This window comes from Penicillium longicatenatum, assembly GCF_028827895.1.
Source record: "Penicillium longicatenatum strain IBT 33135 chromosome Unknown contig_4_segment0_segment0, whole genome shotgun sequence".
NCBI classification, from domain to species: Eukaryota; Fungi; Ascomycota; class Eurotiomycetes; order Eurotiales; family Aspergillaceae; genus Penicillium; species Penicillium longicatenatum.
Window position 1 is genome coordinate 3,784,743 of NW_026643122.1, and position 27,816 is coordinate 3,812,558.

At 44.0% G+C, this 27,816-nt stretch overlaps 9 protein-coding genes across 9 annotated transcripts; 4 read left to right on the forward strand and 5 right to left on the reverse strand.

Moving 5' to 3' along the window:
* Window positions 1–489: 489 nt before the first annotated feature.
* Window positions 490–1,047, reverse strand: N7484_008212 (uncharacterized protein; the record flags this gene model as incomplete). Its single annotated transcript, XM_057118599.1, has 1 exon — window positions 490–1,047. One exon carries the CDS (start codon window positions 1,045–1,047, stop codon window positions 490–492), a length of 558 nt encoding a protein of 185 aa, XP_056971634.1.
* A 4,386-nt stretch (window positions 1,048–5,433) lies between these two features.
* On the forward strand, window positions 5,434–6,524 carry N7484_008213 (uncharacterized protein; the record flags this gene model as incomplete). Its single annotated transcript, XM_057118600.1, has 2 exons — window positions 5,434–5,611; window positions 5,662–6,524. The coding sequence occupies 2 exons, from the start codon at window positions 5,434–5,436 to the stop codon at window positions 6,522–6,524; spliced, it is 1,041 nt and encodes a 346-aa protein (XP_056971635.1).
* A 547-nt stretch (window positions 6,525–7,071) lies between these two features.
* On the reverse strand, window positions 7,072–7,980 carry N7484_008214 (glycosyltransferase family 32 protein; the record flags this gene model as incomplete). The annotated part of the gene is made up of 1 exon (XM_057118601.1): window positions 7,072–7,980. One exon carries the CDS (start codon window positions 7,978–7,980, stop codon window positions 7,072–7,074), a length of 909 nt encoding a protein of 302 aa, XP_056971636.1.
* A 1,073-nt stretch (window positions 7,981–9,053) lies between these two features.
* N7484_008215 (ankyrin repeat domain-containing protein) lies at window positions 9,054–10,655 on the reverse strand (the record flags this gene model as incomplete). The annotated part of the gene is made up of 1 exon (XM_057118602.1): window positions 9,054–10,655. One exon carries the CDS (start codon window positions 10,653–10,655, stop codon window positions 9,054–9,056), a length of 1,602 nt encoding a protein of 533 aa, XP_056971637.1.
* Window positions 10,656–11,838: 1,183 nt separating this feature from the next.
* On the forward strand, window positions 11,839–12,536 carry N7484_008216 (uncharacterized protein; the record flags this gene model as incomplete). The annotated part of the gene is made up of 2 exons (XM_057118603.1): window positions 11,839–12,363; window positions 12,411–12,536. 2 exons carry the CDS (start codon window positions 11,839–11,841, stop codon window positions 12,534–12,536), a joined length of 651 nt encoding a protein of 216 aa, XP_056971638.1.
* Window positions 12,537–13,934: 1,398 nt separating this feature from the next.
* N7484_008217 (uncharacterized protein) lies at window positions 13,935–14,914 on the forward strand (the record flags this gene model as incomplete). Its single annotated transcript, XM_057118604.1, has 2 exons — window positions 13,935–14,401; window positions 14,443–14,914. 2 exons carry the CDS (start codon window positions 13,935–13,937, stop codon window positions 14,912–14,914), a joined length of 939 nt encoding a protein of 312 aa, XP_056971639.1.
* Window positions 14,915–16,465: 1,551 nt separating this feature from the next.
* Window positions 16,466–17,551, forward strand: N7484_008218 (uncharacterized protein; the record flags this gene model as incomplete). The annotated part of the gene is made up of 1 exon (XM_057118605.1): window positions 16,466–17,551. One exon carries the CDS (start codon window positions 16,466–16,468, stop codon window positions 17,549–17,551), a length of 1,086 nt encoding a protein of 361 aa, XP_056971640.1.
* Window positions 17,552–22,205: 4,654 nt separating this feature from the next.
* Window positions 22,206–24,018, reverse strand: N7484_008219 (ferric reductase family protein; the record flags this gene model as incomplete). The annotated part of the gene is made up of 5 exons (XM_057118606.1): window positions 22,206–22,303; window positions 22,359–22,551; window positions 22,608–22,675; window positions 22,723–23,470; window positions 23,530–24,018. 5 exons carry the CDS (start codon window positions 24,016–24,018, stop codon window positions 22,206–22,208), a joined length of 1,596 nt encoding a protein of 531 aa, XP_056971641.1.
* A 3,034-nt stretch (window positions 24,019–27,052) lies between these two features.
* On the reverse strand, window positions 27,053–27,814 carry N7484_008220 (uncharacterized protein; the record flags this gene model as incomplete). The annotated part of the gene is made up of 4 exons (XM_057118607.1): window positions 27,053–27,169; window positions 27,227–27,441; window positions 27,491–27,590; window positions 27,638–27,814. 4 exons carry the CDS (start codon window positions 27,812–27,814, stop codon window positions 27,053–27,055), a joined length of 609 nt encoding a protein of 202 aa, XP_056971642.1.
* Window positions 27,815–27,816: the final 2 nt, after the last annotated feature.

Sequence of the window (27,816 nt, forward strand, 5' to 3'; positions counted from 1 at the left end):
TCCGCGGTGCATGTGCGGAGGCAGAGGCTACATACCTTTACCTTGTTTAGCCCTGAGATTGGAGCGAATCGTTCAAAGTCAAATGTTGGCGACTTGCCATCTAGCCCAGCAAAATGCTGAATACAACCCATGATGTGCTTGGTCAATCTATTCCGTAAATTTCGACTTTTCTTTATGTGACAATGTACCTTCCCAAATTCACACTACTGCTTAAGTTGCGTCGCAGAGGGGCTTTGATCAAGGTATCAGAAAACAAGTCGACTTTGAATTATATATCCATACAATGATTCGCCCTCAAATATTTCGACACCAGGATATTGAAAGATAAAGATGATTTCTATGACTGGAAATTCTGAAATGCAACCTAATTGGACCTGCTGTAGAACTTACGAGAGCAACGGCTGATCGACGCTAAAATTCGTACGGTGATCTACGATGCCTCAAGACCACTGTCATCATGTGGCGTTCAGCCCCTAAGACTGTTCGTCATTATCTATATTGACGATCGACTAGATCTCGAAGTTCTTCCTTTGTCGCCCCTAAGCCAACTAGCTGCCTTGCACGCCCATGCTGCCCATGGAAACGGACCTCATGATTCGGCGTATCAACTACTACTTGACTGCCTTCGGCAATCAGCTCCTCCTTGAATGTTTTGCGATAGAAAGCGTTGCCCCTAGAATCCATACTCCGTATATGGGGATTTAAGGCTTGTTGAAAGAGGCTATTGGTGTCTGCACTACCCTGGCTTCCCTCCGGAAATCGCTGCAGTTGAGGTGGCTCTTGACTTGTCGAGTATTCGTATGCAGCTTCACATATACGAAGGCATTGTTTGACCATATTTCTGTCGTCTTCCAGGTCTTGTGCGGCGTCCCGCAGTAGAGACGACGCTCGATTTGTCAAGTGTTTGATACAATATCCAACAGCTTTACATAAACGCAGCCATTGTTCGATCGCTTCTCCCTCATCTCCCATGCCGGAGGCATTGGCGTAGTCGAGCGTATGCCTCTCCTCTTCCACGTCGGAGGCACCAGTATGTCGATTGTCCATCTTTGTAAACGAACTTCAAGGCTATATTCGGTGTCCAGAGTTTAATGTTTCAGGCTTTTATATTGCTTCGATACTATTTAACTTCATGCCTAAAGTACTAAGGGCTTTAAGCCAGTAAAGCCTTTTTACCATATGTACGCATCCACGTGGCCCACTTTGTAAGACCAAGGTCATGAAATTAATTTCGCTTGCTAGAAAAAAAGAGAATTAAATTTTCACAGCACTTCCAGTTCATGTACCATATAACAGCATCGTCTTACTTTTCGTAGAGCTACCTCTAATCTAGAAGAGCCGATTTCTCTACTTCCATTATTGTTTTTCGAACACGTCGTTATCAAAATCCAGCGATGTAAGTCATTGATTAAGCCTCCGCTAGTGCCTTTCAGATTACAGATTGACACAAGATAAGAAGGTAAGAATCAGGCCTGTTTTCGAGCGCTCCTATTCTGTTTTGCTACTAGATTGGTTGGTCAATTGTTGTCATTTACTCTGACTTCTCGCATATGCATGGCACCTAAACTATACATATGGTTTATTATGTTCAATGTACAAATGGATGTATTCACTTCCTGAAAACGAACTTAGAGCCTCGTCAAAGCTTATCGCGACCAATTTGCCGCTCCCATGATCAGGCCGCTTGAATGTGGTCAAGGCCGAAGCAGCTTAAGCTAGTGACCAACTGTATGCGGCCCTAGCTAGTCACAAAAACTCACACTACGTTTATACATTTTCCCAAAAGGAGTCTGATGACATGAAAGTACTCTGATGACAAAGTATTCTGATGACGTGAGAAACTATCCCTCCAGGTCCTCGTCTTACAAGAAAGACTTGTGTGGTCCACTCCATATTCACGGCTTCGGCCTGATGAAGAGCGCGTCTGTCCGAATAGCATCGACCCAATCTTGAGGAGCTTTTCCAGGTATCTGGAGAGACCCTTTGAGAAAAATCTTCCGGCCTTCGACTTTCTCCGGCCATGCACGGAGAAGTATCGGTGCTGATGGTGGAACTGGATGGATGAACGAGGTGTTCAAATAGGCAGTGAAGGCTGGTTTGCAACAATCGGCGAGAATACGGTCCATTAAGAGGGTAATATACCCGCCAAACAATTTCCCATCGTAGTAGCACATCTGCTGGGAAGGATTGAGGTGCAGAAGTGATTCGGCCTCCCATCCCAATCTATGAGCCTTAAAAATAGGACAATAGCCCTGAAGTAGAGAGCGCATCATCTGATTAGAGGATTCCACAATAGGATGCTAAAGGTACGATAATCATTATCCCGCTGCATATACAGCCGTGTCTCGTTGGGACTCACAGTAGTTTGATCAGGTAATCCACTGCGTAAATTAAGGGGTGCTTTTTGGTGGGATTGCGCTAGTGGACGATATCCTCGCGAGAAAGCTTTGATTGAAGAACGCCGATACATGTCTGTGGTAGAACCGTTGGCATAGAGTAAAATAACATGAAAGATTTACTACTATAGAACAGACGGGCTATATATGTTTAGCTGTACAAGCAAAGCGTGACTGAAGTAGTTGGGAGAAAGTGGTCATGCCAGAGATCTCCTGAAATAAACCACCAAGCACTAATTAATTATTCACACTACAAGATACCGTATTCACGCATTTGATGAATTCAGAGCTTAAATTACTCTGAGCCGGCTATACTTAAGCTCAAGAGAGGTGTAGCGCCAATTTCATCGTGCTTTTGACTTTAATCTGCCTGAAAGTGTTGCTCAAATAATCAGCTCCGTTTTGCCAGCCAGCGCAGTTCATTTCAAATTTGATCTTTCAAACGGTGAGAGATATAATTTTTCCAATCTCTAAGTCAAAACAATATCCGATGTTCCTCAAGGGGCTTTGATTCATATAAAAAACAGAATTTCCTTGCTGGAAATGGTAAAGACCTGAAGTCATATAAAGACTTTTCGGAATTTTTCGTGAAGAGTTATAATAGAGGAATAGTGAGAATTGGAAAACCAATCGTCTATTCAAATAAAAATGTAAGAAATATGTACTATTTGAAGATAGCCGATCTGGCCGGATGCAGCAAATTCAGCGACTGACGGATAAGGAAGGGACTCGTTTATCGTGGTACACCGAGGGATACTGGCATTTAAAGAGTCGTTGATAAACCATGTTGAGATGAGAGTAGGGTGCCAGACTCTGAAATTAACACCGTAAGAACTCTTATCGATCTTCTTTCTATGGTTCTTGCGACTCGAATAAAAGCGACCAGTGAATTGATAGTGCAGTGGCGGTAGCGGCCGCTTATGCGCGACAGTCATCCTTCCATATTTACATGGAGGAAGTACTAAATAATATACTTTAGTGTGTACTAGTAGTAACTAAGGAACAAATCGTGACTATCAATCTTCAAATACCTTTTTTGTAGTCACAAGATACCAATTTATATACACTCACCATCATCATGACTACCTGGCATCATTCGGTATCCCCTCTGAAACATCAAATATGAACAATTAAATTTTGTGATGAACGCTTCGAAAGCTTCCTACAGTAGCTCGAATCTATACGACCACAACAGGAACACTTAGTTACGGCAGCAGAATGCCCGAATTAGCCATATCAAGAAGACAATTAAAGAAAATGTGACGGCCAGCCATGCGGAGGCAAATATATGTGTCCCAAGGCTGGCCTGAACACCGAAAGAGCCAAGAATAGTTTTAATCGCCTGGGTGAACAAGCTGTAGACGACCGTTGCCCCTACTGTTGCCGTAGTTATTAATGTAGTCGAAAGCTGCATCTGTTAACGTGGCCCGCCCAAAGTCTTTCGAGAAGTCAGGAAACATACCGTGCAGGACAGGACTAACAACTTGTTTCCCCCTGATGCAAAAACCTTTCTGATGCCAAAGACAATCGTCGAAAATGCTGCAATGAAAGAAAAAATGTACAACCAAATAAGAGCTCGAACAGCATCGTGATATCCAGTAAGGGCTGTCTCGTCGATACCCGAGAAAACATCATTGACCTCTGTAGATACGGAGTTAAAGATTCCCGATAGATTAAATGAAAATGAAGTACTTGGATTTGAGCAAATAGTGGGCTCGTTGTCATCACCTTTGCAATAACCCAAAAGACCGATAACATAGTACTCGGGCAGCTGTGATTTGAGGTCTTTCGACAAGGTCTCTAGGCGACTACTAATTTGGCTAACCGCCGTCTCTGCGGCCGCGGATACCTCCACCAGGTCGCTTTGGGCACTTTCTGCTGCAGTGCTAACGACGCTTGCCACGCCTTCCGTGATGCTCGAAGCATCTACTCCGTCAATATCAAGTGAGCGACGAATAGAGAGGCCGTCTATCTCTGGAAAATTGCTTAAATTTACCTAATCGCTGAATTGAGCTTTATGTAAAACCAAGGACATATTGATTGACCCTTTTTACCTTCATAAAGTATAGGTCAGTTGAGGATGATGGAGAGGTGCATCCAACAAAGACAACAGCTAGGCAAATCAATACGGCAGTAGAGAAAGACAGTGCTCCGATGGAGACAACATGATCAAGCTTGTTCGCTGGGAGAATTCGCATGATTGCAGAATGTCTCCACAGATTGCTAAGAATCAGGATCTGCGCTAGTAAGCATGACAGATCTCAGTATATATACTGTGACAGATTTGAATCACATGAATAAATCAAATGTTAACAGATAGACCCTTGAATCTTGATCCCTTTTCTGTTGGTCTCTCCCTAGCGATGGTTGACGAATGAAAAGGAGAGGACCTCCTGTTATGGTGCCCTTAGCCATCATGAGACTGCGAAAGCTCCGAATAAGTTAAGATTAGTCTTCTAACAGAGCCTCATCAGATAATAATATCACTATTAGGGCCAATACTTTATTGGTTTTAACACGCTCGGCTCATTTCTCAATCAGGCGACCTCAAATTTGCCTGCGGCTATCGTTTGTGTATAATATGCCTGTACATTTCTTTGAGTGGTCCATCCATCGAGCACATAAAAATGGTGTTTGGTGGAAAAATTGATGCGTTGCGGCGCATACTGGATGAGTATGCCCATCAGGGAAAAGTCGCGTAAGAAAAAAGGATCAATGGGTTATTGTCGTGACCTTGCCCACATTAATCAACCCAAGAATAGCGATATGTAGTAGGGTCTACGTACGTTGAATAGCTTTCTGATGTGAGGTGAAGATTGATATTATTGCCGCTCAGAAAGAAAATGATGCTGAAATGTTTTGGTCAACTGCATTCCACATATTTCTGTTCTTATTTGGGTGATACAATTAGTGTCCCGAGCTTATTCATGTGACGAAGAGCACACCGTAGGCCTAGAGACCTTAGGTACTTAAGATAAGATATGTTGCGAGGAGAAATCTTTATTCAGAATAGTTTTCCTCAACCCATATCTAAACAATGAAAATCTTCGCCACAATCCAGTTATTGCTTACTAGCATGTATATCCGCGCTTCACTCGGTGGCGCTCTCCAAGTCATAGATTATGATGGCGAATGCGTCATATGGTCAGAGCATAACCATGGATGTACCGGATATTCGGCAACATTTGCCCTACTCAACGTAGATGACTGTTCCGGTAAGAACCCAATATATGGCACTACCAAAACAGAGCTCACCAATTTCTAGAATTGAGTGAAGTCGTGAAGGGCACCCGCGAGGATAAATCCGTCCTTGATGTGGATGCGTGTGGTAAAGTAAATGGCAAATCAGTTGCTTGGATTGAAGTAAATGAAACTGGTCTCGTTACCTTTTTCAATCAGAACGGAGACATTTCGGCATGCACCTTGAATGATAAATTCAAGGTTGGAAGTTGGTGCAGTGTATCTGACTCTGAATCCACTGATTATGCCTCTTCTTCTACTGCCTCTTCTACTGCTTCTTCTACTGCTTCTGCTTCTGCTTCTTCTACTGCCTCTTCTACTGCCTCTTCTACTGCCTCTTCTACTGCCTCTTCTACTGCCTCTTCTACTGCTTCTTCTTCTGCTTCTTCTACTGCTTCTGCTTCTGCTTCTTCTACTGCCTCTTCTACTGCCTCTTCTACTGCCTCTTCTACTGCCTCTTCTACTGCCTCTTCTACTGCCTCTTCTACTGCCTCTTCTACTGCTTCTGCTTCTGCTTCTCCTACTGCCTCTTCTACTGCCTCTTCTACTGCCTCTTCTACTGCCTCTTCTACTGCCTCTTCTACTGCTTCTTCTTCTGCTTCTTCTACTGCTTCTTCTGCTGCCTCTTCTTCTTCTGCTGCTGCTTCTTCTTCTGCTTCTTCTACTGCTTCTTCTTCTGCCTCTTGTGCTTCTTCTGCTGCCTCTTCTTCTGCTTCTTCTACTGCTTCTTCTTCTGCCTCTTGTGCTTCTTCTGCTGCCTCTTCTTCTGCCTCTGTATATGCCTCTAGTTTCGTTTCTACTTCTGTTCGTGCTATCAGAACCCCATCCCTGACCCTGAATCTATCATATCTATCTGCAAAAGCTACCTTTGGCTGCCATGCGGTCTAAATAAATATGTTGAGTATCAGTAGTAAGCCTCAAAGACTTCGGTCCCATAGTGACCGACAATAGTAAGATATACTTCTCCTTGGGCGATTAATTTTCTTGTCTTGGACTCCACTACCAAGGCCTCAGCGCATGTCATGCATTCATCGGGCGATAAGTTGAAGTGTTCAAAATCACTAGCGTGGAAAACCTTGGGTGTTTATTTAAGTGGTTCCCGCATGAAAAAGAAGAAGAGGCAGATAAAGTTTGGGCCAGGCGACGGTAGCAGTTGATTTAGGGTTTGGGAAACCCACCTGAGACGCTTGCTGTCCTTTATGTATTGTTCTAAAAGAGCTTTTTGTGATAATTTGTTACCAAGCCATCAGTTTGGAGAAAATGAGTCCATTTTAAGAAACAATACAAGCTCGAGAAGAAGAAATAAAGCAAGAAATGAGAGACAAAAAGAAGGCAATCAAAGGGCCATACAATCGATCGCCCCCATTTATGCCACGAGCTTGACTGCAGTAGATCCTACCAAGAACGTAGAGTGACTCTGTCAGATCAAAAAGCATTACGACCTATCGTTGTGTCTCCACGAGCCTCGGAAATTATGTTGGACCAACGCGCCCTCGGGAATTGACCCGTCCCTTGTACTATTAGAATGCAGCTGGCCCATTCCAAACCCATCAATCGGAAATATCAAAATATCTCCTACGAGTCTCGGCTCCAACAGTCCACTGAAATTTCTCAATGACGTCAAGTCTGGCTCATACTTCTGTAGCTGCCGAAATACAGCATCCGTCCATGCACCTGGGCCGGTCAATCTCATAACCTCGGCTGGACTGACTGTGAGTTCTGAGAACGTCGTCTGATGGGATACTGTGAAGTCTTCTAGCGCAGAAATCACCCATTCTATCACCTCGCCGAATAGAGTGTGCCCAGGTGTCACAGCGATGGTCCACTGGCAGAATTGTAGGTCGGGATGAACCTCGCCCCAATTTGCCCCATCAAGACGGTCAAATTCCACCCCAATAACGACGCGAGCGTCTCTCTGATACCTTTCAGGTACCCAAAGGTCAATGGGCTTAAGATTTACCGTATCGATATCCGAATAAACACCACCTTCCCTTGCAAGTACAAGGTACCTCAACAAGTCGGATTTCATTCCGGTATGCTTAAGCTGTCTGAATATGCTTGATAATCTTGAACCCTCTTTGAGGTCTTGGCGTGCGAAGACTTCCGCGCCATCGTCTCCAACTAAAACATATGCGTATCCGGGGTTGTGAGCGAGCCAAGAGATTGTGTCAGCAAGATTCTCAGAGTCAATCTCAAAAGTGGTTTTATCCACATTTGGCGGCATGAGGTATATCTGCCATATCTTTCGCGGGAGGAGAGAGCGCCAGTTCTGGTGGATTGATGTGAGATTTTCTTTTGCTTTCATATTTTGCACCGCCGCGCGGCCAACATCTTTGTCGTACATATAGTGAAGAGAAGCAATCGCCATGGATAACCAAGCGATTGTAATTACTGCAGTCCTCAGTAACTGCATTTCGAAATTTGGAAGCCGCCAAGGAGTGTTATCGGAGGTGTTGAAGGACTTGGAAAGGACAAGATACCGATCGAGATACTATTTGAACATCTTGTAAAGATCGCAAACGAGAACGGAGCAGCAGAAATCAAGAAGAGTAGAAACCAGAAATTTGAGGCTCTGCACTTTTGTTGATAATTTTGTTTACTCAGGATTACTGTCAGGCTTGCAACATGATTCACCATCCTGCGTTTGAACAGGTGTTCCATCGTCCTGTTTATCCTTGGTTTTGAAAGATACCGATATATTTATTGTTTCCCATTTTTTCATAGAATCAATACGTTGTATGATTTAGTCCCTCTAGCTATCAAGCATGTTCGTTTATTGGAGAAGTAGCTTTGCGTAAATTTTGCCTATAGTGGTTTTTTTTTTTTTTTTTTCCAATCGGTCAAAACACAGATTCTAAGTGGGGCCTCGGCACTCTCAGAGTAATGCTGTCCTGTAGTTACGTGTTCCTAAGCTTCACTTTATTTACGTAATTCGAAATGCATTTGGCAGGAAGTGTAATATTGGTCAGAAAGTTACACCTCGAAAATATTCTTTTGAGTTACTACTGAATACATAAAATTTATTGATCGCTTTCAACATAGATTCGCGTTCGATATAATAAGTTGAACACTCGAGTGAATGATCATTGACATGTCGGCTATCTGCTTAAATCGTCCTGGTGAGCGCATCATCTTCTTCCTTTAGAACATTATTCACAAAGCAACGACCAGGAGAGATGGATTCGATAACGAGTAAATGATATGTAATCGGAAGGAGCTCTAGGTGCTGGTTTTCTGAAATTTTCGCCAGACTTCAGTCTATGAATGGCCTGGGAAAACCAAAGAGAGCATAATGGCGAATTTGGTTTCCAGCAGATCTATAACGTTATGCATTTTTCTTCGCCGTCGATCTGCAGCAAGTAAGATGGAAAAAATACTTTTTGAAAATACCATTGAAGTTTAAAGGAAAGATACTAGTCAGACAGGGTAATGGCGCAGAAAAAGACATTGAGTCTCTGCCCAAGGACCAGCAGGAACCATATCATATGGGAATTTGCCGTCGTGAGACATGGCGCAACGATCAGCCCCGGCCTTTAACAACTCTCCAACTGTCCCCCAGATCCATTCCTTGGCTACCACTCTATGTAATGGCGTATAACCTGAACAGTCCCGGGAGTTTACATCGGCCCCGTGTCGGATGAGTAGCGAGACGATTGCTTGGACTTTAGACGCAGAGCCCAACTTTGTTTCGGCAATATGGTGTAGCGGAGACCTTCCTTGCATGTCCTTTGAATTTACAAGAGCCCCGTACCCGAGAAGTAGCTCTGCCCATTCAATGGAGCACATGCTGACGGCAAGGGAGAGAGGCGTCAGTCCGTCGGAGTTTCGAAAGTGAATATCAACGCCAAGAGATAAAATCTTCCGGGCGCTCTCTATCCCTTTTCGTTCATCAAAGTGTCTGATGGCGTAAAAGATCGGCGTTTCGTGATACTTGCCGCCGATCCAATTCATGTCGGCTCCAGTCTCGATGAGCCAACTTAACATGTCTGGACGGTAGCCCCATAAGGAAATGGCCAGATGAACCACGGTTTCATTATTGGAGTTTTTTGCCATAATATCTGCACCATTTTCAAGAAGTGCCTGCGCTTGTTTTATCGCACCTCGCGAGACTGCATACAGCAGAGGTGTCTGCTGCACGCAGTTTTTAGAATTCACCTCCGCGCCATGCATGACGAGCATTCGAATGATGGTTTTGTTCTCATGCCTTGCACTCTTACCACTCACAGCGTAGAAGAGAGCTGTACGCCCTTCAGAGTGCCGATTAATGTTTTTGTAATTCGGATTGGCGCCATGTTGCAGTAATACGCGTACCGCACGTACACATGAATGATCAGCTGCTACTTGGAGCGGGGTTCTTCCAAAACCATCATGAGAGTCGACCGCAATACCGACGCCTATGAGCATCTTCAAAATTGCAGGAACTGCATTCTTCGCAGAGGCGACATGCAAAAGGTTCATTGCCCCTCGGCCTTCGGTAATGTGTGGATCAGCCCCATGTTTCAAAAGCAACGCTACTTTTGATTCCTGATTTGATCGAATGGCCTCCAATAATGGAGGACGTTTATCAAGTGGAATGGGATTGGCCGTAGAACCGTAGTCAAGAAGCAGCTTGGTGATGGCCACGTCGCTTCGTCCATTCATCGCCAGAATCAAAGGCCTTCGGGAGCGAATATCCGCTGTATTAGGTAGCGCTCCATTTTCCAGAAGAAATTGCACAACACGGATATGGTTATGATGTACCGACTCCAGGAGAGCTGTTGTCTGTGCCGGACCTGGTTCTCGAAGGTTGACATTTGCACCCGCGGCCAGCATATTTCGAACGCCAGATTCTTGCCCATGACGCGAATACCATACAAGGGCAGACCCACCGTCGTCTTTGACATTTCTTTGGTAAAGTTTCCAGATGAGGAGATTGTAGAACTCACGACGGGCTTGTAGAAAGTTGTAAAGATCATTGATCGATACCAATCTGTCCGCAACGAGAGAGATAATCTCTGCTGGTAACATATAAAGAGACATCAAATCAGGCTAGCGTTCAAGCTCCTGCTTGCGAACCATGTAGATATTTCTGTGCTCGTTCTCATGGAAACACATCAAATTTGACCTGGATAAATATTATCTACCCATATTTATGGTCAACTCTCCACATACGAAAGAGGCGATCTAGGGAAAAGCCAATACAGTATGGAATTGGCAGTCTGCCTGATCAGCTAACAAACGGGGGTTACTCCATTGTTCATGGTTGATGATATGAATTTCCTAGGAATTTTAATTTAATTGCGCTTACTTGATAAAATTCCTGGTTCATTCAATTTTCTCTAGGGCCTCGGGCCCTGGTCAGTATACGATCGAATAAAGAGACCAGTGAAAGTGATCAATATTGCAGTCCAGGAAGATAAAGCATTTCCTAAAAATATAGATTTCAAAGTAAAAAGTCTATAAATAGGAAAGAGTGTCAGGGACCATCAAGACTGCGTAAAATCGGATTTTCTATTTGGCAGAGTATTTTTCAGTTTATCTTATCTCGCGCGTGTGGAAAGTCCATGATGAAGTACGTAGCTGAATTAAAATGATCAAAGCAAACAGATATTCAACCGCTTTTTGTACGCCCAACCCGAGGATGATAGTACATTGGCTACACGTCATGTCTGCTGAAAATGGAATAGTGAGTATATAGTAGAAAATGCGGTTCCGGGAAAACTCGTCAAATTGGTATTGGCAAGGAGTTGAAGCTATCTCATGAAAGGCAAGAGAAAGAGATAAAACCAAAGAAACATTCGTGTCAACAAAAATAAAGAATTGACTGATAGATATGGAGCAGTGTATCTTGTAAGTATTACGATGGACATTTTTGGTCAAAAAAGCACGCAAGCGTGATTCGACTGTTTTCCTTGCATTCTAAGAATGAATTTCGGAGCTCTTGCGGAGCAAATGGTTATTCAGTCTAACCTACGATGGTAGGTTGAAATGAGATTGCCATGAATCAACCGATGGGGTCTCCGTCTTTCCTATTTCGATGATAAAACAGAAAGGCATGGGTAATGGTATCGTATTCTCGTAGGTAGCTAAGGTATGAAATGACCCCAAATTCTAGCCAAGATAGGCTAGGTAGATAAGTAGAGTAACACATCTCTATTTTATCATTCATGATCCCTTCTTCGCATTTCTCTTTTTCGGATCACTTGTTACCCCCAATTTCGCCATGGAACCTAACAAACGGGCTACTCGATTTAACATTTTGAAAGCCCAAGCGCCTTCTCTTGTACAGACTAAATTTCCCGAGGATACAGATGATGGTGCTCAAAGTTCATTTAAACGACTAGAACTCCCTGAAGCGCAGCAAAGTCGACCTCGTAAGATTGTAAAAACACGCTCTGAAATGATCACAGAATCGGGAGCATTGGGTCCGGTTCTGCAGAATGGCTCACCATGGGATATCTACAAAGTCATTTTCACATGTGAGCTCGCTGGCAAAGTATCTATCTGTGAGAACCATCGCCAAAATTCCCAATTGGTAGCTTTGAGGACCACAACAAGGCTAGAGGGGGTAGAACTACTCAAAAAATATGTTCGCCTTAATCATATCAACATACTTTCGGCCATGGAATACTTCAAGGAGGATACGTCGCTTCACTTTGTTGTTGAAGATCTACCAGTCACTCTAGAGCATCTAGTTGCTAGCGATGCCTATCCCACCGAGGCTCAACTAGCTTCAATCCTCAAGCAGGTAAGATCTCGAATCTACCTTCTCAATATTGCATGATTCTTATATAGGTTAAGATCATAGACGGTTTGTCCCATCTGATTGACCATGGCTATCAACATCCGGGTCTAAAATGCTCCACAAGTCTAATCAGTCTCGACGGAGTTGTGAAGATTGGTATGACCTTTGATTTTTGATGTTCTTCTGTAATAAGACTGACTTTGATAATAGCTTGTTTAGAGATGACTGTACCATACACGTTAGGAAATAGTCAGTCCCCGTCCGTACAGCGGTTGGGACTCTTAGCAATGGAATTGATGCAAAAGTACTCGAAGGAAAATGTGGGCATAGACGACACTATAAGATGGCCGATCGAATCAAAAGCATTCGACTTTCTATCGTCAACAACTTCAGCGAGGACTGTTAGTGAGCTGAGTCAGGTAAGCGGAGATTTCAATTCTTAGTGGGGTGTCCAGTACTCACAACTTCCAGCATCCGCTCATTGGAAAGTCTTCATCCACTTGTAGTTTGACTGGTCTAGTGAGGCTTGCAATAATTTCTGCGTGCACCTTTTACTCGTATAAAGAATGAAATCCAAATTTGTGCATTTCGAGACATACTTAAAGAGTCTATGATGGATTTTTACAGTGCCGCTCGAAATCAGCTTCACCTTGTTATTCTTTTCTTTTCTTCTCTGAACTTTAATCCGAAACACGCTAGTCCATACTAGCCAGTCTTTAATGACAACTCGAAATGTATTGTAACGATAAATAGCACCAGCTGTGGGGCTGTAATTTCCAGAAACATAGATATAATGGTCACCTACCATTATTGTAATAGTGAGCCTCCACGGTTCATCACTCTAAGCAGTCTTTCCACGGGAGCCAAGTAAATGTAGTATAAAGCTCCTTCACCCGTCTACTTGCCATCAAGGTAAACGAAAAGAAACCCTACCTCACTAAGGGGACATAGGTCACGTAATCAAGACATTCGGTTATTCTACATCTAGATCGATCACCTAATAGCGGGGTACACTAGAACCTAGGAGATCCAAGTCCCAACTTAAAAACCATCTCAAAACCATCGAACAAGAAATCACAAATTAGAATCTAGTGATTCTCAGAATATACATCTAAAATCGCTGGGAGGCGGTAGCGTCTTCGGATGATAAGGCTAAAGCGCTTTTACTGGAAATTTTTGACTGATTATCGCTGGCCCTGCTTGACCGGATTGTTCTAGGTCAACCCGTCCCAAACTGACCACGTCAGTCACATGATGATGAACCTTAGAACTAACTCAGCAGAGTAAGGAGAAGGGTCTAGGCTAGATGCTATCGGTGATGCAAACTGCATTGGAGATGGCTAGCCGATTCTGGCATATTATGATTATTGTAATCTCGCGACAAATGAAGGCGGCTATGGTGTCATTATCTATGAATGCAGAATGCCAGAGGGTTACATCGATGGAATGTGCCTTTCGCCCTTCGCCTAAGGTGTTGGAAATTATATTCCTACATGCAGTATTGACTCTCAACGCGCCGATATATATAACAGAGGCAAGTCTCAGTCATTTGAAGGCAATTATAGGGTTAGAAAATGGTGCAAAGCGATCCAGATGAGAGGCTAATATATTTGGCCTGTCAAAATATCTTCCGTGGCGCTTATTCTCAGGTGAGAAAATTAAAAACGGTCAAAGGATTAATTAGACAAAACGAACTTGCTCTCACCGATATTCTACGAGAGTATGATATCAATCGCACTAGCACCGTGGCCAAAAAGCTCCTGGAGAGCGAAGTTTTTGATTCGACATTGAAAGCTAGAATTCGATTCCCGGAGTTGTTCGATGTATCGCCTACCCAGAGCGCTGAGAGAGAGGCTTCTGAAGCCGAGGTAGCGAGAGACGAGGCCAACACTGTGAAGGAAATATCTGACAGGGAGGCTTCAATAGGAATGGCAATCGTTTCTCATACTGAGATCAAAGACGAACGAACATTCAATGATGATCAGTTCATTTTCGCAAAATGTCTAGAGCAGGACACAGGCACAGCTGTAGCTGTCCGATCGTTATATCCAGTTTACATGCACTATCGTTGTCATCATCTAGTCTTGACGACTATACAACATTACTTGAAGAGAGCTGCTTCGAGTTTGCCCAGCAAAATTTCCCTCAGCTCTTGGCAACAAATGGTTGGGACTGTCCCGAGGCGGTCGAACTTACCGAATGGACCAAGATACTCGCTCGCCAGTCTCACCCGCTCATAAATAACCTAAAACCTCCCCTTGGCGAATTCATTGGCCTCCTTCAAGAACTTCGACATTCTGCTGTGCACCGGCTTCGAAAGGCCGCAGCTGGTGTCGAGCGACTTGCTGAAAATGCACAGCTTTTTTTGATTGCCTTGGAAGATTCAACTCGATCAGAAAAGGTTGAAACTCTTCGGAGGGAGCTGCGATCCGCAATTGAAGAAATGAAGCGCAACAAAGATCTGCTGGAAATGAGATTGCTTGCACAACTCAAGGAGATACAAAAGAAGCGGAGTGAATGGATGTTAGGGAAAGAAATGCAAAGGCAGCAATGATTAGAGAGGACTTGGAATGTTCGAGGGACATTGGCGAAGGTCTGGAAATCATCGTTCGGCGAGTCAAATCAAAGAATCTAAAGGAAGAAGAAGGCGAGAAAACTACAGTCGTTCTCGAAATCGGCTTGACCGGCACACTCAATCACTCTGTTCTAGTCCCACTGCCAAGTCCTTAGCGCAGACCATATATTGGGCTAGTCGCAGTAAATTGAGAGCCGCCGTAAAATACTGCTTGTATAATATCGTACAGTGCTAGTAAACTTACGCAATGTGTAAATAAATTTGGTAGAACCCCGTGGAAGTCGACACCGGGGTCTCCGCAAAGTAGTCCCTAGGGGGTTTGAGTTTTCCCAGAATCCCTGCTTCCCCTGGCCATATTCTCGTTGCCAGCTTCGCCTCCTTAAGGGGTATTTCCTCGGCTTGGAGAATATCTCCGGGTAATAATATCGGTGAATTCCTGCTTGGGAAGGGTTCTGTTATTTGCGGACACACTGCAGCCTTTTGGCAGCCGATAACATAGGCCTCAACGAACCACCAACAATAAGTCTGCTGTTACAGTACACCCAAAAACATGAGACTCGATCACTCTATTGGCCATGAGAGACATGGCTTTCAACAAAACCAAGCGATTGATCTGTGGGACGATGTAACCCAATATGCACCAACGCCCGGTTATTTCCGTCGTTCACCAGCCTCATTCCCCGACGTATGCTATTCGAACGTTGATCCCGGACCCTCCATTGATTCCGCCCCTCCACAAGAAACGTCTTCCAAGGATACCCTTCCGCTGCTCCAGGTCGGTGATTAACGACAGTGTTATATGGCCGCTTCTTCCGTGGTAAATGGTAGGTCTGCATCGACCGCTGCGGTCTATCGATCCATATCCTCTTCTAGTGTGGATCGCGGCAGGGTGTAAAGGCTCTTGATGGGTCGCTTTTGCATAACAGGCATCTGGTCGGGGCATTCAGCATTCTGAATGCTCTAAACCTATAACTATTATTCCACCCTAGCTCCTCGACATTAGACAAGCACCGCCTGCCTACGGCTTATCCGGACACTAGTCCTTTAATTATGTTCACTGTCTCATAGCCAAAGCTTACAGTCTCACTATCCCTGGATCATTGGCTAGCTTGACTAGGTATCAGCCAACAGGTGGCCTAATCTGGTCTAAAAGGGTGTCGGAAAATACTTCACCTGGATGATAGTGCCTAGTTCCATAACGGTAAATTTCTCGGCGGAACTAACCGTCGCCGGGATCGTCCTTAGTCGTTCCTAACCGTCCTCAATCGTATCGCCGTTAGAAGAATTACGGGATGATTTCCCCTCCCCTACCGGATGAGTTACATACTATGAAATAGGTGGAAATCAAAGCATCTACAAACGGCAAAGGTCAAAGGAAATGACGGAGGATGATTGATGGCGGTAGTAGAAGATGTAACCTCAGCCGCGTTCAGAAGGATACATTCCGTTCTCTAAGGATATAAAAAGGCCCGAAGAGGGCTCGAAGTGGGTTAGAAAGAAGCGCAAGAAGTTGAAATCCTCTGAAACAGGATGCCTCACCTAGTCTCAGTCGCAGAAGACGACGATGTCGATACCCTTAACGGACGCATCGCATCGGTTAAGCTGGATGAGAGAGAGGAGAATCCAGGTCGCATCAACCGGATCAACCCTTTTGCGCCTTACCTAGAGAATGGCTCATTCCGTTTTGTGAACGATTTGGCCCGAACGGTCATTCCGAAACGCCTCAGCGGTTTGCAACAAACCCGTTGGCTCGAGATCAATGAAACTTGCCCGATCTACGTCGCGGGACGGAAATTCCAGATAAAATATGGGATCTCAGAGGCAAGTTTCCAGAACTGGATAAAATTGCTTTGTGGATACCTGGACTTCCCGGTGATTCTATTACTCAACCCCAGCGGATTTGACGTTTTAGAGTATGAGGAAATGGTTCAACAGTCCCCAACGCTGCTGTGGTTAAAGGAAAACCTCGAGATATTGAATCTCGAATTACGCGATGTGATTGTGTTGGACACGTTCCCAATAGTTACGGACGGATTATTGGAGTCAAAGAAGTTCCCGGAGGATTGGTCTGAACTGGTGGCAGACTCTTTCGAGCTCACGTTGACGTGCCTGCGATACATCCGGCCGCAAATTCTGATCTCCTGTCAGTGCTGCAGCAAAGCGATTAACAAGAGATGGGGATCATTCGGAGATGTCCGAGCAACCGAGTTGTGTTCTTCGGAAGCCGGGGCGCGACAAGAACTGGTCAAGACAGTGGATATATACGGGCATCGAATGCTTGTGGTTCAAGGGGTTCATCCGCAGAATGTGGTGCAGTACAACACAAAGATGGAAGGGGTACTGAAGACGCTGCTCACGAAGGTGTTGGGACCGTTTGGGCAGTGGAAGGAGCGGCGGGTCACAGAACGGAGAGAAGCAGCCCAGAGGGAGGTGGTGTTGGCTCACGATGGGATTACAAATGGGATGACAGTTCTGTTGAAGCAGATGGATTTGTTTGAACAGATCTGTAGGCATAAGAATGAAATTGAATTGACGGTAACGGTGGGAAGGGTGAAGGAGTGGCGGAAGCAAATAGAAAACTGGGCCCGTGAGATGAGTGGAATAGAAAAGGTGTAAGTTAAAAAGAGTGTGATATTAGGGAGGCAAATTCAGCGTAATTAGGAGCAACAGCGACTATCCTCGCCCTTCGATCTATTCTCCCTCAAAATAGATACATCGTGCCACAGATCAATAGCTTGATTTTATTGAAAGCCATATTTATTATGGCCAACAGAAAAATCGAGCCTCATATTTCTGGGCTTACTGTAACGACAGACTTATTGTTAGTAATTCGTTGAGGCCTACATTATCGGCTGCCAAAAGGCTGCTGTTTGCCCGCAAACAACAGAACCCTGCCCAAGCAGGAATTCACTGATATTATTACCCGAAGATATTCTCCAAGCCGAGGAAATACCCCTTAAGGAGGCGAAGCTGGCAACGAGAATATGGCCAGGGGAAGCAGGGATTCTGGGAAAACTCAAACCCCCTAGGGACTACTTTGCGGAGACCCCGGTGTCGACTTCCATACGGTTCTACCAAATTCACTTATACATTTATACATTGTGCAAGTTTACTAGCACTATACGATACCATACAAGCAGCATTTTACAGTGGCCCTCAACTTTCAGCGGCCAGCCCAATAAATCATCTGCGCTAATGCCTTGGTAGTGGGGCCATACCAGAGTGATTGAGTGTGCCGGTCAAGCCGATTTCGAGAATGACTGTATGCCGGACGTGTATTCAGAATCGTTGGATTCAGAAGAAGAATTTGTTGCTGCTGTTTTATGACCCTCTAGTTTTTAAGGGCTGACTTGGAGAATGGTCTTTGGAATTCAGCCTTTTCATTGTGTTCCCCTTTGAAAGAGACGAAATCGCCTTGACTAATAAACTCTCCATAACTCTTTTGGACCCCACCGCCAAGGCCTTAGCGTAAATCAATCATCTGCGCAGGCTGCTTTAAATTGACGGAGAGCAGTAAGATTGACTTGGTAAGTATAGTACCAAGCTACGTGATAGCACACCGCACGTACAAAAAATTCCATAAAAACCTGTCGTGGTTCTCTGCGAATCGTGCGGAGAGTACCATCTAGAGCCTACTACTTCCTATGCGATCTTGTCCGCCACCACGCCTGAAGGGTCTCTTTGGCCTTGGTACAGTAATATTCGAAATCAGATTTACCTCTGCACCCTTAGACATTCATTACCGAACACTATCTTGAAACACGCTGGTCTAATATTAGCCAGTCCCCAGTAATTTTTCTCAAACAGTAATGTATTCTCTGGTAACAATGGATGAGTCACTGTAATAATAACGTAAAATGCGTTGGAATCGATTAGAATCTTTCGAATCTTTCCTGCAGAGAGACCAAACAAGGTGGGGAATCCTAACTATTCGGCAAGATCCCCCAAATTCTACTCCCTTACGTCTTGATCTTCCAATCTCGAATCTGGATCAGGTTTTGGTCTCTCTCTACCTCTGTTTCCCTACTCTGTACAAAGTTCTAGGACATAGCTAGCGTGACGAACGTTGCATGGTGTCTCATGTTATCCATCCCTTTATTTGGACCTCGCCCGGTGTAGAACGGAGTTGGAAGTCCCTGGAATGCTGGATAAGAATGTATCGACAAGAGAGTCTGCTGTAAACATGCCGCCCTTGTCGCGGCACAGGGGGCGCAGGGCAACCGGAGATGATTGAGGAATCTCACCTTTCTAAAGCGGGCTGTCCAGAGGACGACATATAAAAGGCCCCAAGCGACCATTCGATGCCCCACAGACAACCTTATCCAGCTGAGGCACTGCAAATTAATTTTAATCCTCTCTATACTTACCTTGATTACTCTCGCACTTTGTTTTACCTGAGTCTAACTCTTATGTCACTGGTGACCGCTACGAGGCCCGGGAACCTGATACGCGCAGGATTCCTCGATTTACCGTACGAGATTAGACGCCAGATATACTGCCATTGCATTCCTCGACGAAAGCAAGTCAATGTTCGATCGCCGTCTTTTCCTATGGACGATTATTGCTTTTTGGAGAACAACTTTTTCAACCGAAATTACAGTAGGGTCAACGCTTTACGACTTTCAAAGCAGATTAGTCAAGAATGCCTGGATATTCTCTATGGGGAAAACACTTTTCGTCTGTGCCTGAATGGAGGAGGAGAGTGGGGCATGACGAAAAATTTCACGGAGAAGAACAGGCGGCGAATGAGATACTTGATTGTTACTGCCAACCCTGCTGGTGTGTCCTACGAGATAAGCACGCCAGATGATTCTTTGTGGGCTTCAATCCTACCAAGCCTGAAAGCTCTCCTCATAATTCCAGAGCAACCAATCAGAGCTGAGGGGTACTATAATGCTCCCACACTGAGGCAAGATATTGATAAGTGGCTGGCTTGGGTATCCCCGTATTTGGAAACCTTCGGTCATCACATACCAGAAGCATTGGACGTTATAGTCGACGATGACGGTAGGAAGGATACCAGAGAGCTTGTTCAAGCATACCTACCGGCTACCTGTAGACTGAAACGCTCAGCTTTGGGTGATTTTATCTTTCGACGAGGGCAGTTCTCTATTGAATCAGGTTATTGGGATGATTTATATGATGATGGGCCGACTAGTTCACGAGATGTCTAGGCATCGCGAAAATTTTGTGGCTGTAACATACTACCATGAAAGTTCTTGCAATTTGGACGATGGATGGATTTCGTTGAGGCCGAAACCTCGCTTTGGGGGTATGCAGCCTACTTTTTCTACGTTTAAACCATGACATGATCCACTGAGACTGGCCTAGAGTTGCCTGAAAGGCAGTTTTTGAGCCTCACATGGGAGGCCTGTGCTTGTTTTCAATTTAATCTGCCGAAAGCGGGGGTACTCCAATACCAGACGTTATAGGTGGCGTCACGGTTAGTCTTTGGCCTACCTATATTTGAGGGATATAAGAGACTCCCCAATTACCGCAATTTCTGCGGATGTTAATGATTGTTGGCTTGTTGCACGCAGCTTCAGCGGAAATCTCAGAAATAAAAGTCTTCTCTTTTCTCCTACAGTATAAAATGTCTCCAGCACACATAATATATTTTCCAATTTGGAGCAATGTAGTTAAGAGACACAACATTACGCACCATATCGGCCTACCCTGTCACCATCCCCTAAATTTTGGATGCCGTAACACGTTACCAGACATATCTACAGTAAAGCACAGATCGTAGGAATATAGGAATATTAGACTCTAAGTCTATGGCTACTCGAGAGTGGTAATTACGACCAACTGCAACAGGAACTCGCCAGCTGACTACTAAGACTGAAAATTTTATATGGCTAGAGGTGCAACATATGTCGGCACATATTAGATGATGTAAGCTAGCTAGATCACATGATATTAGTAAGCATGCACACAGTGCGAGCACAGAGATAGAAGAATGAGGAGACAGACATACAGTCAATTCTCGCTTATAGCGTACCTAGTTATAGCACACTCCCGCTTATAGCACGCGATTCGCTTGGATAGACCCACTTTTTCTTGATTTTACATACAAAACTCCCGCTTTTAGCACACTCACGTTTGCACACCTCTTTTTTGCTGAGTAACCTGCTTAGTCAGTCTCATCAACCAATCAGAGTGCTGAAAACTATACTCAAACCTACCTTTACTAAGACCGGCTACCTAGTTTCTAAGCCTGAATTAAGTGGTGAGGGTGAGATTTAAGCTCTATTTAATCAAGTAATAAGAAGCTTAGTTATGATGATATTATACTGTACTATTCAATTAATACTTGGATCTAATAGAGGAATACAGTATATACATTATAGTTGAAGACAAGACCGATGGGTAAGATATGTACCAACATAAAGAGCTCAAAAGCGTGAGATACTAACGAAAACGGGCCACTACCTAACTAATTCTAAGGTAATAGGTCATCTACAGGATATATTACTATAGGTTAGAAGTAGAGGAAAGAGCACATCAGATTATATACGTTAGGTTGAGAGCTTAATTAGCGAGTTTGGCAGCATCCAGGTCCAGGAGAAGCGTTAGGTGACCTTAGAGGATATGGGATGGAAGCCTAAATAATATTATGTCATTGTCTCTCTTATGTTATTGCACCTCCCGCTTATTTCACATGATTTTGCCTTGGATGGGAGGGTGTGCTATAAGCGAGAGTTGACTGTACTCGAACGGACACCCAATTGGTCCTTGATCTAACGCCCTGATTACGTGTTCCGACAGATTCGGAGGACGCGTTGGGAGTTGTTCACTTTTGCAAATTGCACACTTTAAGTCGTGTCGCCAAAAAATATATTACATCACTGATTGTTTTTACTGTACGTACAAGAATTTGCCTCGGAAGAGGCACGCTTACGATTCTGAGATATAGATATCTCTGATCTGCATTCTTATTTTTTCCCCCCTCTCTCTAGCTTGGTCTCTTTATGTTAATGGGTTATTTTTCTTCCTTTTGATTAGATATGCCACAAGATAATAGCGGCATCAGGGTTCAACAAACTAATTCGAAGCACAAGTGATGAAATAATTTTCGGGCGCACTACCTTTTCAAGTCCGCTCGTCAGTGGGGCAGACGATGACCAATTTTACCGTAGAAAAGGGGCCAGCTTATGCCGAAGTCAGTCAAAATGCAGGTATTGACTTCTTAGCTGCAGATTCCTTACGGTCGGCATTGATCCTCCCTTAAGTCTCCTCGTCCCAATAATTCCCTTAGAGAGCCCAACTCTTATGGTTGATACTCGAGTTCACTCATCATTAACCCTTGGCAGAGATAAGGTCTGACAATGTCTCTTAGTTCGTCGCGCAGATCAGCTCTGGTAGATGCTGGTAAAATTTGAGGAATTAGCGATTGCAAGACCTTGCATTCGGAATACGTTACCGAGTAATAATGCCTTTCCTCGATCATCTTGAATGTTTGGTAATCTCTCTATCCTTTCCCCAGAAACTTCGTCCGCAATGATTTTGGGGTAGTCTGGGGTTCCTTCAAAAAGAAAGGCACGCCCATGTTTCCCAAATGGTAGTTTCTCTTTCACCAAGGATTCATTTTCCAGAAACACCGATATCTCGAGGATCTACACTTAAATCAGACCAAATGCTTGTTATGGAAATGAAAGTGTGACAAACGAACATAGCCACCATCAAGGACATCATCCGACAGAAGGTCGTTCAATATATTCTCCAATGAAATAGCAATACCTGTTTTGTCAGTCCTAAGCCAGCCTAAGGGGTAAAGCGGAACCAACATAATGCCTCGACCTGCCAAATTAGGTGTATCCGCCGAACAAAGGAAGTGCAAGTGTTGTAGCCATGTATCAACAACTTCACGTAAGGAATTACAGCCGCAAGCCCCATCCCGCTCGCCACCAATAGCACACTTTCGTAGTTTTCTACAGACTCAGTTATCCCATGTGGGCCACCAAAAAGCGCCATGCAAGAGAAACCGTCTGGCCCCATTAGATTAGCCCGGCGTGCCAAAGTTTTCGTTAGGCCTTGATGAGGCTCTACTAAAACTTCAAGCATGCCATGTCTTCCTCGGAACCATGATGTTACCATGAAAGGATGTGTTTGCGCCCATGACCATATGCTCACTGACGGGAGCCACAAATTTATATATTGCCCCGCCATAACAGTAATCGGCCTCGGTAGATAAATACAAATCTTGATTGGTGCCAATTTAGTCGTTTCTTCGCATTTCTCATTGCCAATATTGTCAACCTGGCAGGTGATCCTTGCTCGTGGACATCCATTACCGGAAAACAGCCCATTTCTAAAGAGAAAAAGAGCTAGGTTAAAACACAAGGTGCAGGCCGAAACACCAATTGCAACATATATATAGAGACGGGGAAAAAGGTTTTTGCCGGAGACATGTCTCCAGATAGAATACAAACTACCCACTGCAAGTGCTTGATGAGCTCGAAGGAAGCATTCGTAAGATATCCTTCGGAAAATGGGCAATGAAAAGAATCCCAACGCTGCCAGAATCCCTGCACCCTAACGAACAGTTAGCATTGCATCTCTTGTGAATTGGCTAAGAATAATTCTTGACTAACAATAATAGCAAAGAGCTTTCGAGCACTTCCGTCTATACTCTCGGTTTGCTGACTCAACAGCTTCGTGAAGATATGCAATGATACCAAGCTCAGTACCATCCAACCCACCGCCCGGTGAATACGTCGACAACTCCGAAGGGAAATCCCAAAAAGATCAGCTATGTTGCTCAGACAGCAGGATGCTACCAAGAATACAGCATTGATCAATGATAGCGTCCCTGCTCGATTACCAGCTACGCTGATAGATGCGCTTTTAAACAAGATAAGAACAAGATTGAGCGCCGCATAGCTAATATGCATAAGAGAACCGGCTCGTGTCCAAGGGCCCAGAAGTGCATGCCGGCCGATAAAATACGGATATGTAATATGCTTAGCGATGAGGATTTTGACTGCGATGCTCCATGGTCCGAGATACATCACAGCTCTTATTACCACAATACTCAGGAGTATACCTCCTGCGACAGAGGCGTAAATAGTGAGAATCTCCATACCGAAATTATTTGATGCAGTAAGCTGATATTGTAAATTGAGGAGTGCACCGCGGTAGGTCGATCTCGTCACTTGAATGCTTGCCGACGCTAGACTTCAGTTCCAAAGGGAACTAATTCCTGGGGTCGGCCGGACTTTGTAGAACTCAGCACGTTAATGAACGTCGAATGACGTCGTGGCAACTTTGGGCAAATGAGTGATCGATCATAATCCGTAATGTATTTGCTAATGCAGAGCTGCAGTGTCTTATATCATTCGAAGCTTAATCGTTTGGAGATCATGCTTGTTCATTTACTGCAGGGAATGAATCAAAAACTGCTGCCCACAGATTTCAATACCCCAGTACGTTTCTGCCCTTCGATAAATGTCGGATTGCGAACAAACTTTTGCGCGTATTGAGCATGAGAGTTTCTGCGAACACGATTAATACCTAGCGTAGGCTTTATTACGCAAATGCGCTCTAGGCTACAGGGTGGATTGAAATCAGTTTCACAATTTCCCTAAACTCACTTAAACCTCTCTCTAACGTATGAAATAGTCGCACTCCTATGTCTAGAAGTTCAAATGTAACTTTCCGTAGTTCTGTAATTCTTTACCTCTGATTAACGAGAAATAGATCAGAGACATGGAGGTCGATTCTGAAGTATACGATCTAGAAATAATAGGCTTGGCAATCTTTAGAAGTATAGACCGTGAAGGGTAGATTGACCTAGAGATATTACTAAGGAGGCTACTTCTATCAACTAGCGAAGTACTTGGAAACGGAACGCTAATTCTGAGCGTGAGCGCTTGAGTGGACATAGTCTCGTAAATGATGCTTGGAAGCAAGCATAGCCTAATGCAAGGCTATCCGAGCTGTTGGTAGAAGCGGTATCAATCATTCACTAGATCCTGTGCATCGTTAGTATAATTATTTAACGACAAGCCCTTAATTTATATAATATTCCTTCCACATTGATAATGTGAGGAACTATGATATAAGAATTTTATTAGCCTATCTGAAGTCTCCTACCAAATAACATACGTTATATATAGATAGGAAGGATATCTCCCATCTAGTCTAGCTTAGCTTATAGTAATATTCTAAATTGGCTTCTATGTTTTAAACAAAAAATTTATCTCACGCCCTACCACCAAGACAATAGTAAGCCGCCTAGGGTAGATTTAGCTAGACCATAGACCACCCCAGCGCGCTGGAATAGAGTTGTAAATAATAAGAAAAGACGATACGCCCAGGGCCACCGTTTCGTTTTGAAGAGAGAAAAGCTGCCTAATTAGATCTCTTCGGAAAGAATAATTGAGTAGCTGATACATTTTAGCGCCCAAAATATCACCTAATAAGGAGACTGGGGGTGGAATCTTTGCGTCAGTAGGAATCTTCTGTTAAGATCAAGATATTTACTAGGCGAGGTCAAAGGGGTCTTAAAAGAGTGTGCTCAGAATAGACAAAGACAAATCCTCAAGGAATAGACTTTTCCCTCTGGTGCACTGATTTAATACAAGGCAAGGTAAAGCCCTGACTTTGAGCGAGTCATATAGGTACCTTCCGGGAAAGAATCGGGGTGCATGAGAGGCCATATTATCCTACTCCGATATAATGCCTTGATATCCTGACTAGGCTGTAACGTCTTTCATCTACTCCAGATACCATCGTAGGGGATATATGGCATATTAGCTACGATATTATCATCTATATCGTTTGGTGAAGGAAGTTGGGGTAACCAGGTGCGGATGAATTATACATCGGTCTATCTGCCCTCTGGCGGGATTCATGAGATCCCTGCTAAGCTCAAAATGACTGTTATTGACGTAGAGCGATCGGAAACTCTGCTAACCGCTTTATTGACCTTTCTCAGATGTTGCGGTCGCGACTCAATTAGCCACGATATACTGCTCGATCGGATGTATGAGAATATCTCAGTATTAGGGTCTAGGATAGCTCTTATAGGCGTCGGTAGTGTCCCAGTTGGTATAAAGTCGTTGGTGGGTAGTTTAGTGCAGATATATGGCAGGAAATCTAAACTTTCTATCGAATACAGTCATAAACGGAATAAATCGCCTAAGACGTGGGCTTTCTGGGTCTATATGCCGGTCTAAGCAAAATTTCCGGGATATTGCCGACTAGGCCAAAATTCGCGAGCGGTAGGATCCTATAGCCAACCTATTCTGAATCATCGAAAGTTATTTCTAGGATAGGAAGATAATAAAGAAATTACTAACCCTTAATAGTATTAATTTTTATTGGTTTCTTCGCTAGCTATGAACTACAGGCTAGGAGGGCTTATAGATCGGCGAAGCTAATTAGAAGCTCAACAAAGCCATTTTTGGACTTCTCCCCTGAGGCTCAAACGGGCCCATAATCGTTATCGGTCGGAATAAAGAGGTAGCTTAACAAATAATCGACCATAAGGAAGTTATCAAAAAAGAACCAATAGACCGGCCCGAAGCGCTAAAACTTTACCTCAACTTTGCCATAGCTGAAAAGACAAACCTGTTACAGTTTTGTAAAATCATTGATAGGATACCACTATCCGATAAAACATAACTCATGGTAGATTAATAGATTAAGATGGGGTCTCCGTGAAGTAACTGGATAGAGATTCTTGTGATTTCGGATAAAGCCAGGATGAATAAATTGGCGCTTGTCTCATTGTCCAATTCATATCGCTGCTACCCTCGCAACATTACAGGCCACCGAAAGTGCTCTGCTCTGACTATTGAAATATTTTTGAGATCACCTATCAAGTTGGGCGACAGAAATTTCACAGGTACTTTTTCACCTACTATGTCTCTCAGTGTGATTCGGATGATAACCTTTTTTTTCGGCACCTTCCGTTTTGTTCCAAATAGTATGACTATATTATGCGAGGGTCGTGCCAGGTTGACGTACCCATCATGCGAGTTGGTGTGATACCATGGTAAATATCGACTCCAGAAAACCCGCCGTGCTCCAAAAACCTAGAATGTTTGGATTTTTTCATGATTTTGATGAGTAATGGTTTGGTTGGGAATGCGACGATCTTCATTTGCAAATTTAATCTTCCGAATAATTTTCTTCTAACGAATAGAAAATGTGTGCGGAAAGGAAAACAGACCGAGCTAGGAGAATAAGTTCGCCTTTTAAACGGTACTTTTTACTGACAAGTGGTTGCTTTGTGGTAGTCAGAGAGTTTAGGTCAAGTATAATAATGTGAGAGCCAATACGAACCTCTTTAAGGGCCTCTATGTTTTCCGTTGTCGAGATAGCCGAAAGAAATTTGAATGCATTAGAATCGACCGGCCAGCGCTCTAAATCTTCAATACCGATCACTCCACAATCTTTGATATCCTTTTGCATCACCTCCATTATAATAGAAGCGAGTGCTTTGATGTAGCCACTTTGCGCCTCGTTGGGGTTTCTCTCCACACAGGACTCTATGCAAGCTACAGAAATCGTAAGCCAAGGAACTTGTATGAAGGGAAGCGTGCGCACCAATTTTGACGATTCCGTCCAGACCAAGGAGAACATTGCGGCAAATTAATGACTGGTGCTCTAAACCTAGTGTATTCAGATAGCAAGCGCCATCAAGAACCTTTGACTATCAGAAAAATCCTTTGAGATAATCAAATCCTTACCTACCTGCCATGCAATGGATGCTAATTCAATCTCCGTTGGGTAAAGAGTGCGACATCCAACGAGATGGGCGAGATTAACTGGAAGATCATTAACCAGAGCAAACATAGATTCATCATCTACAAAGCATTCTGCAGCGGACAGAACATTTGAATGTTTTAAGCTGCGGTAAAGCCCCAGCATTC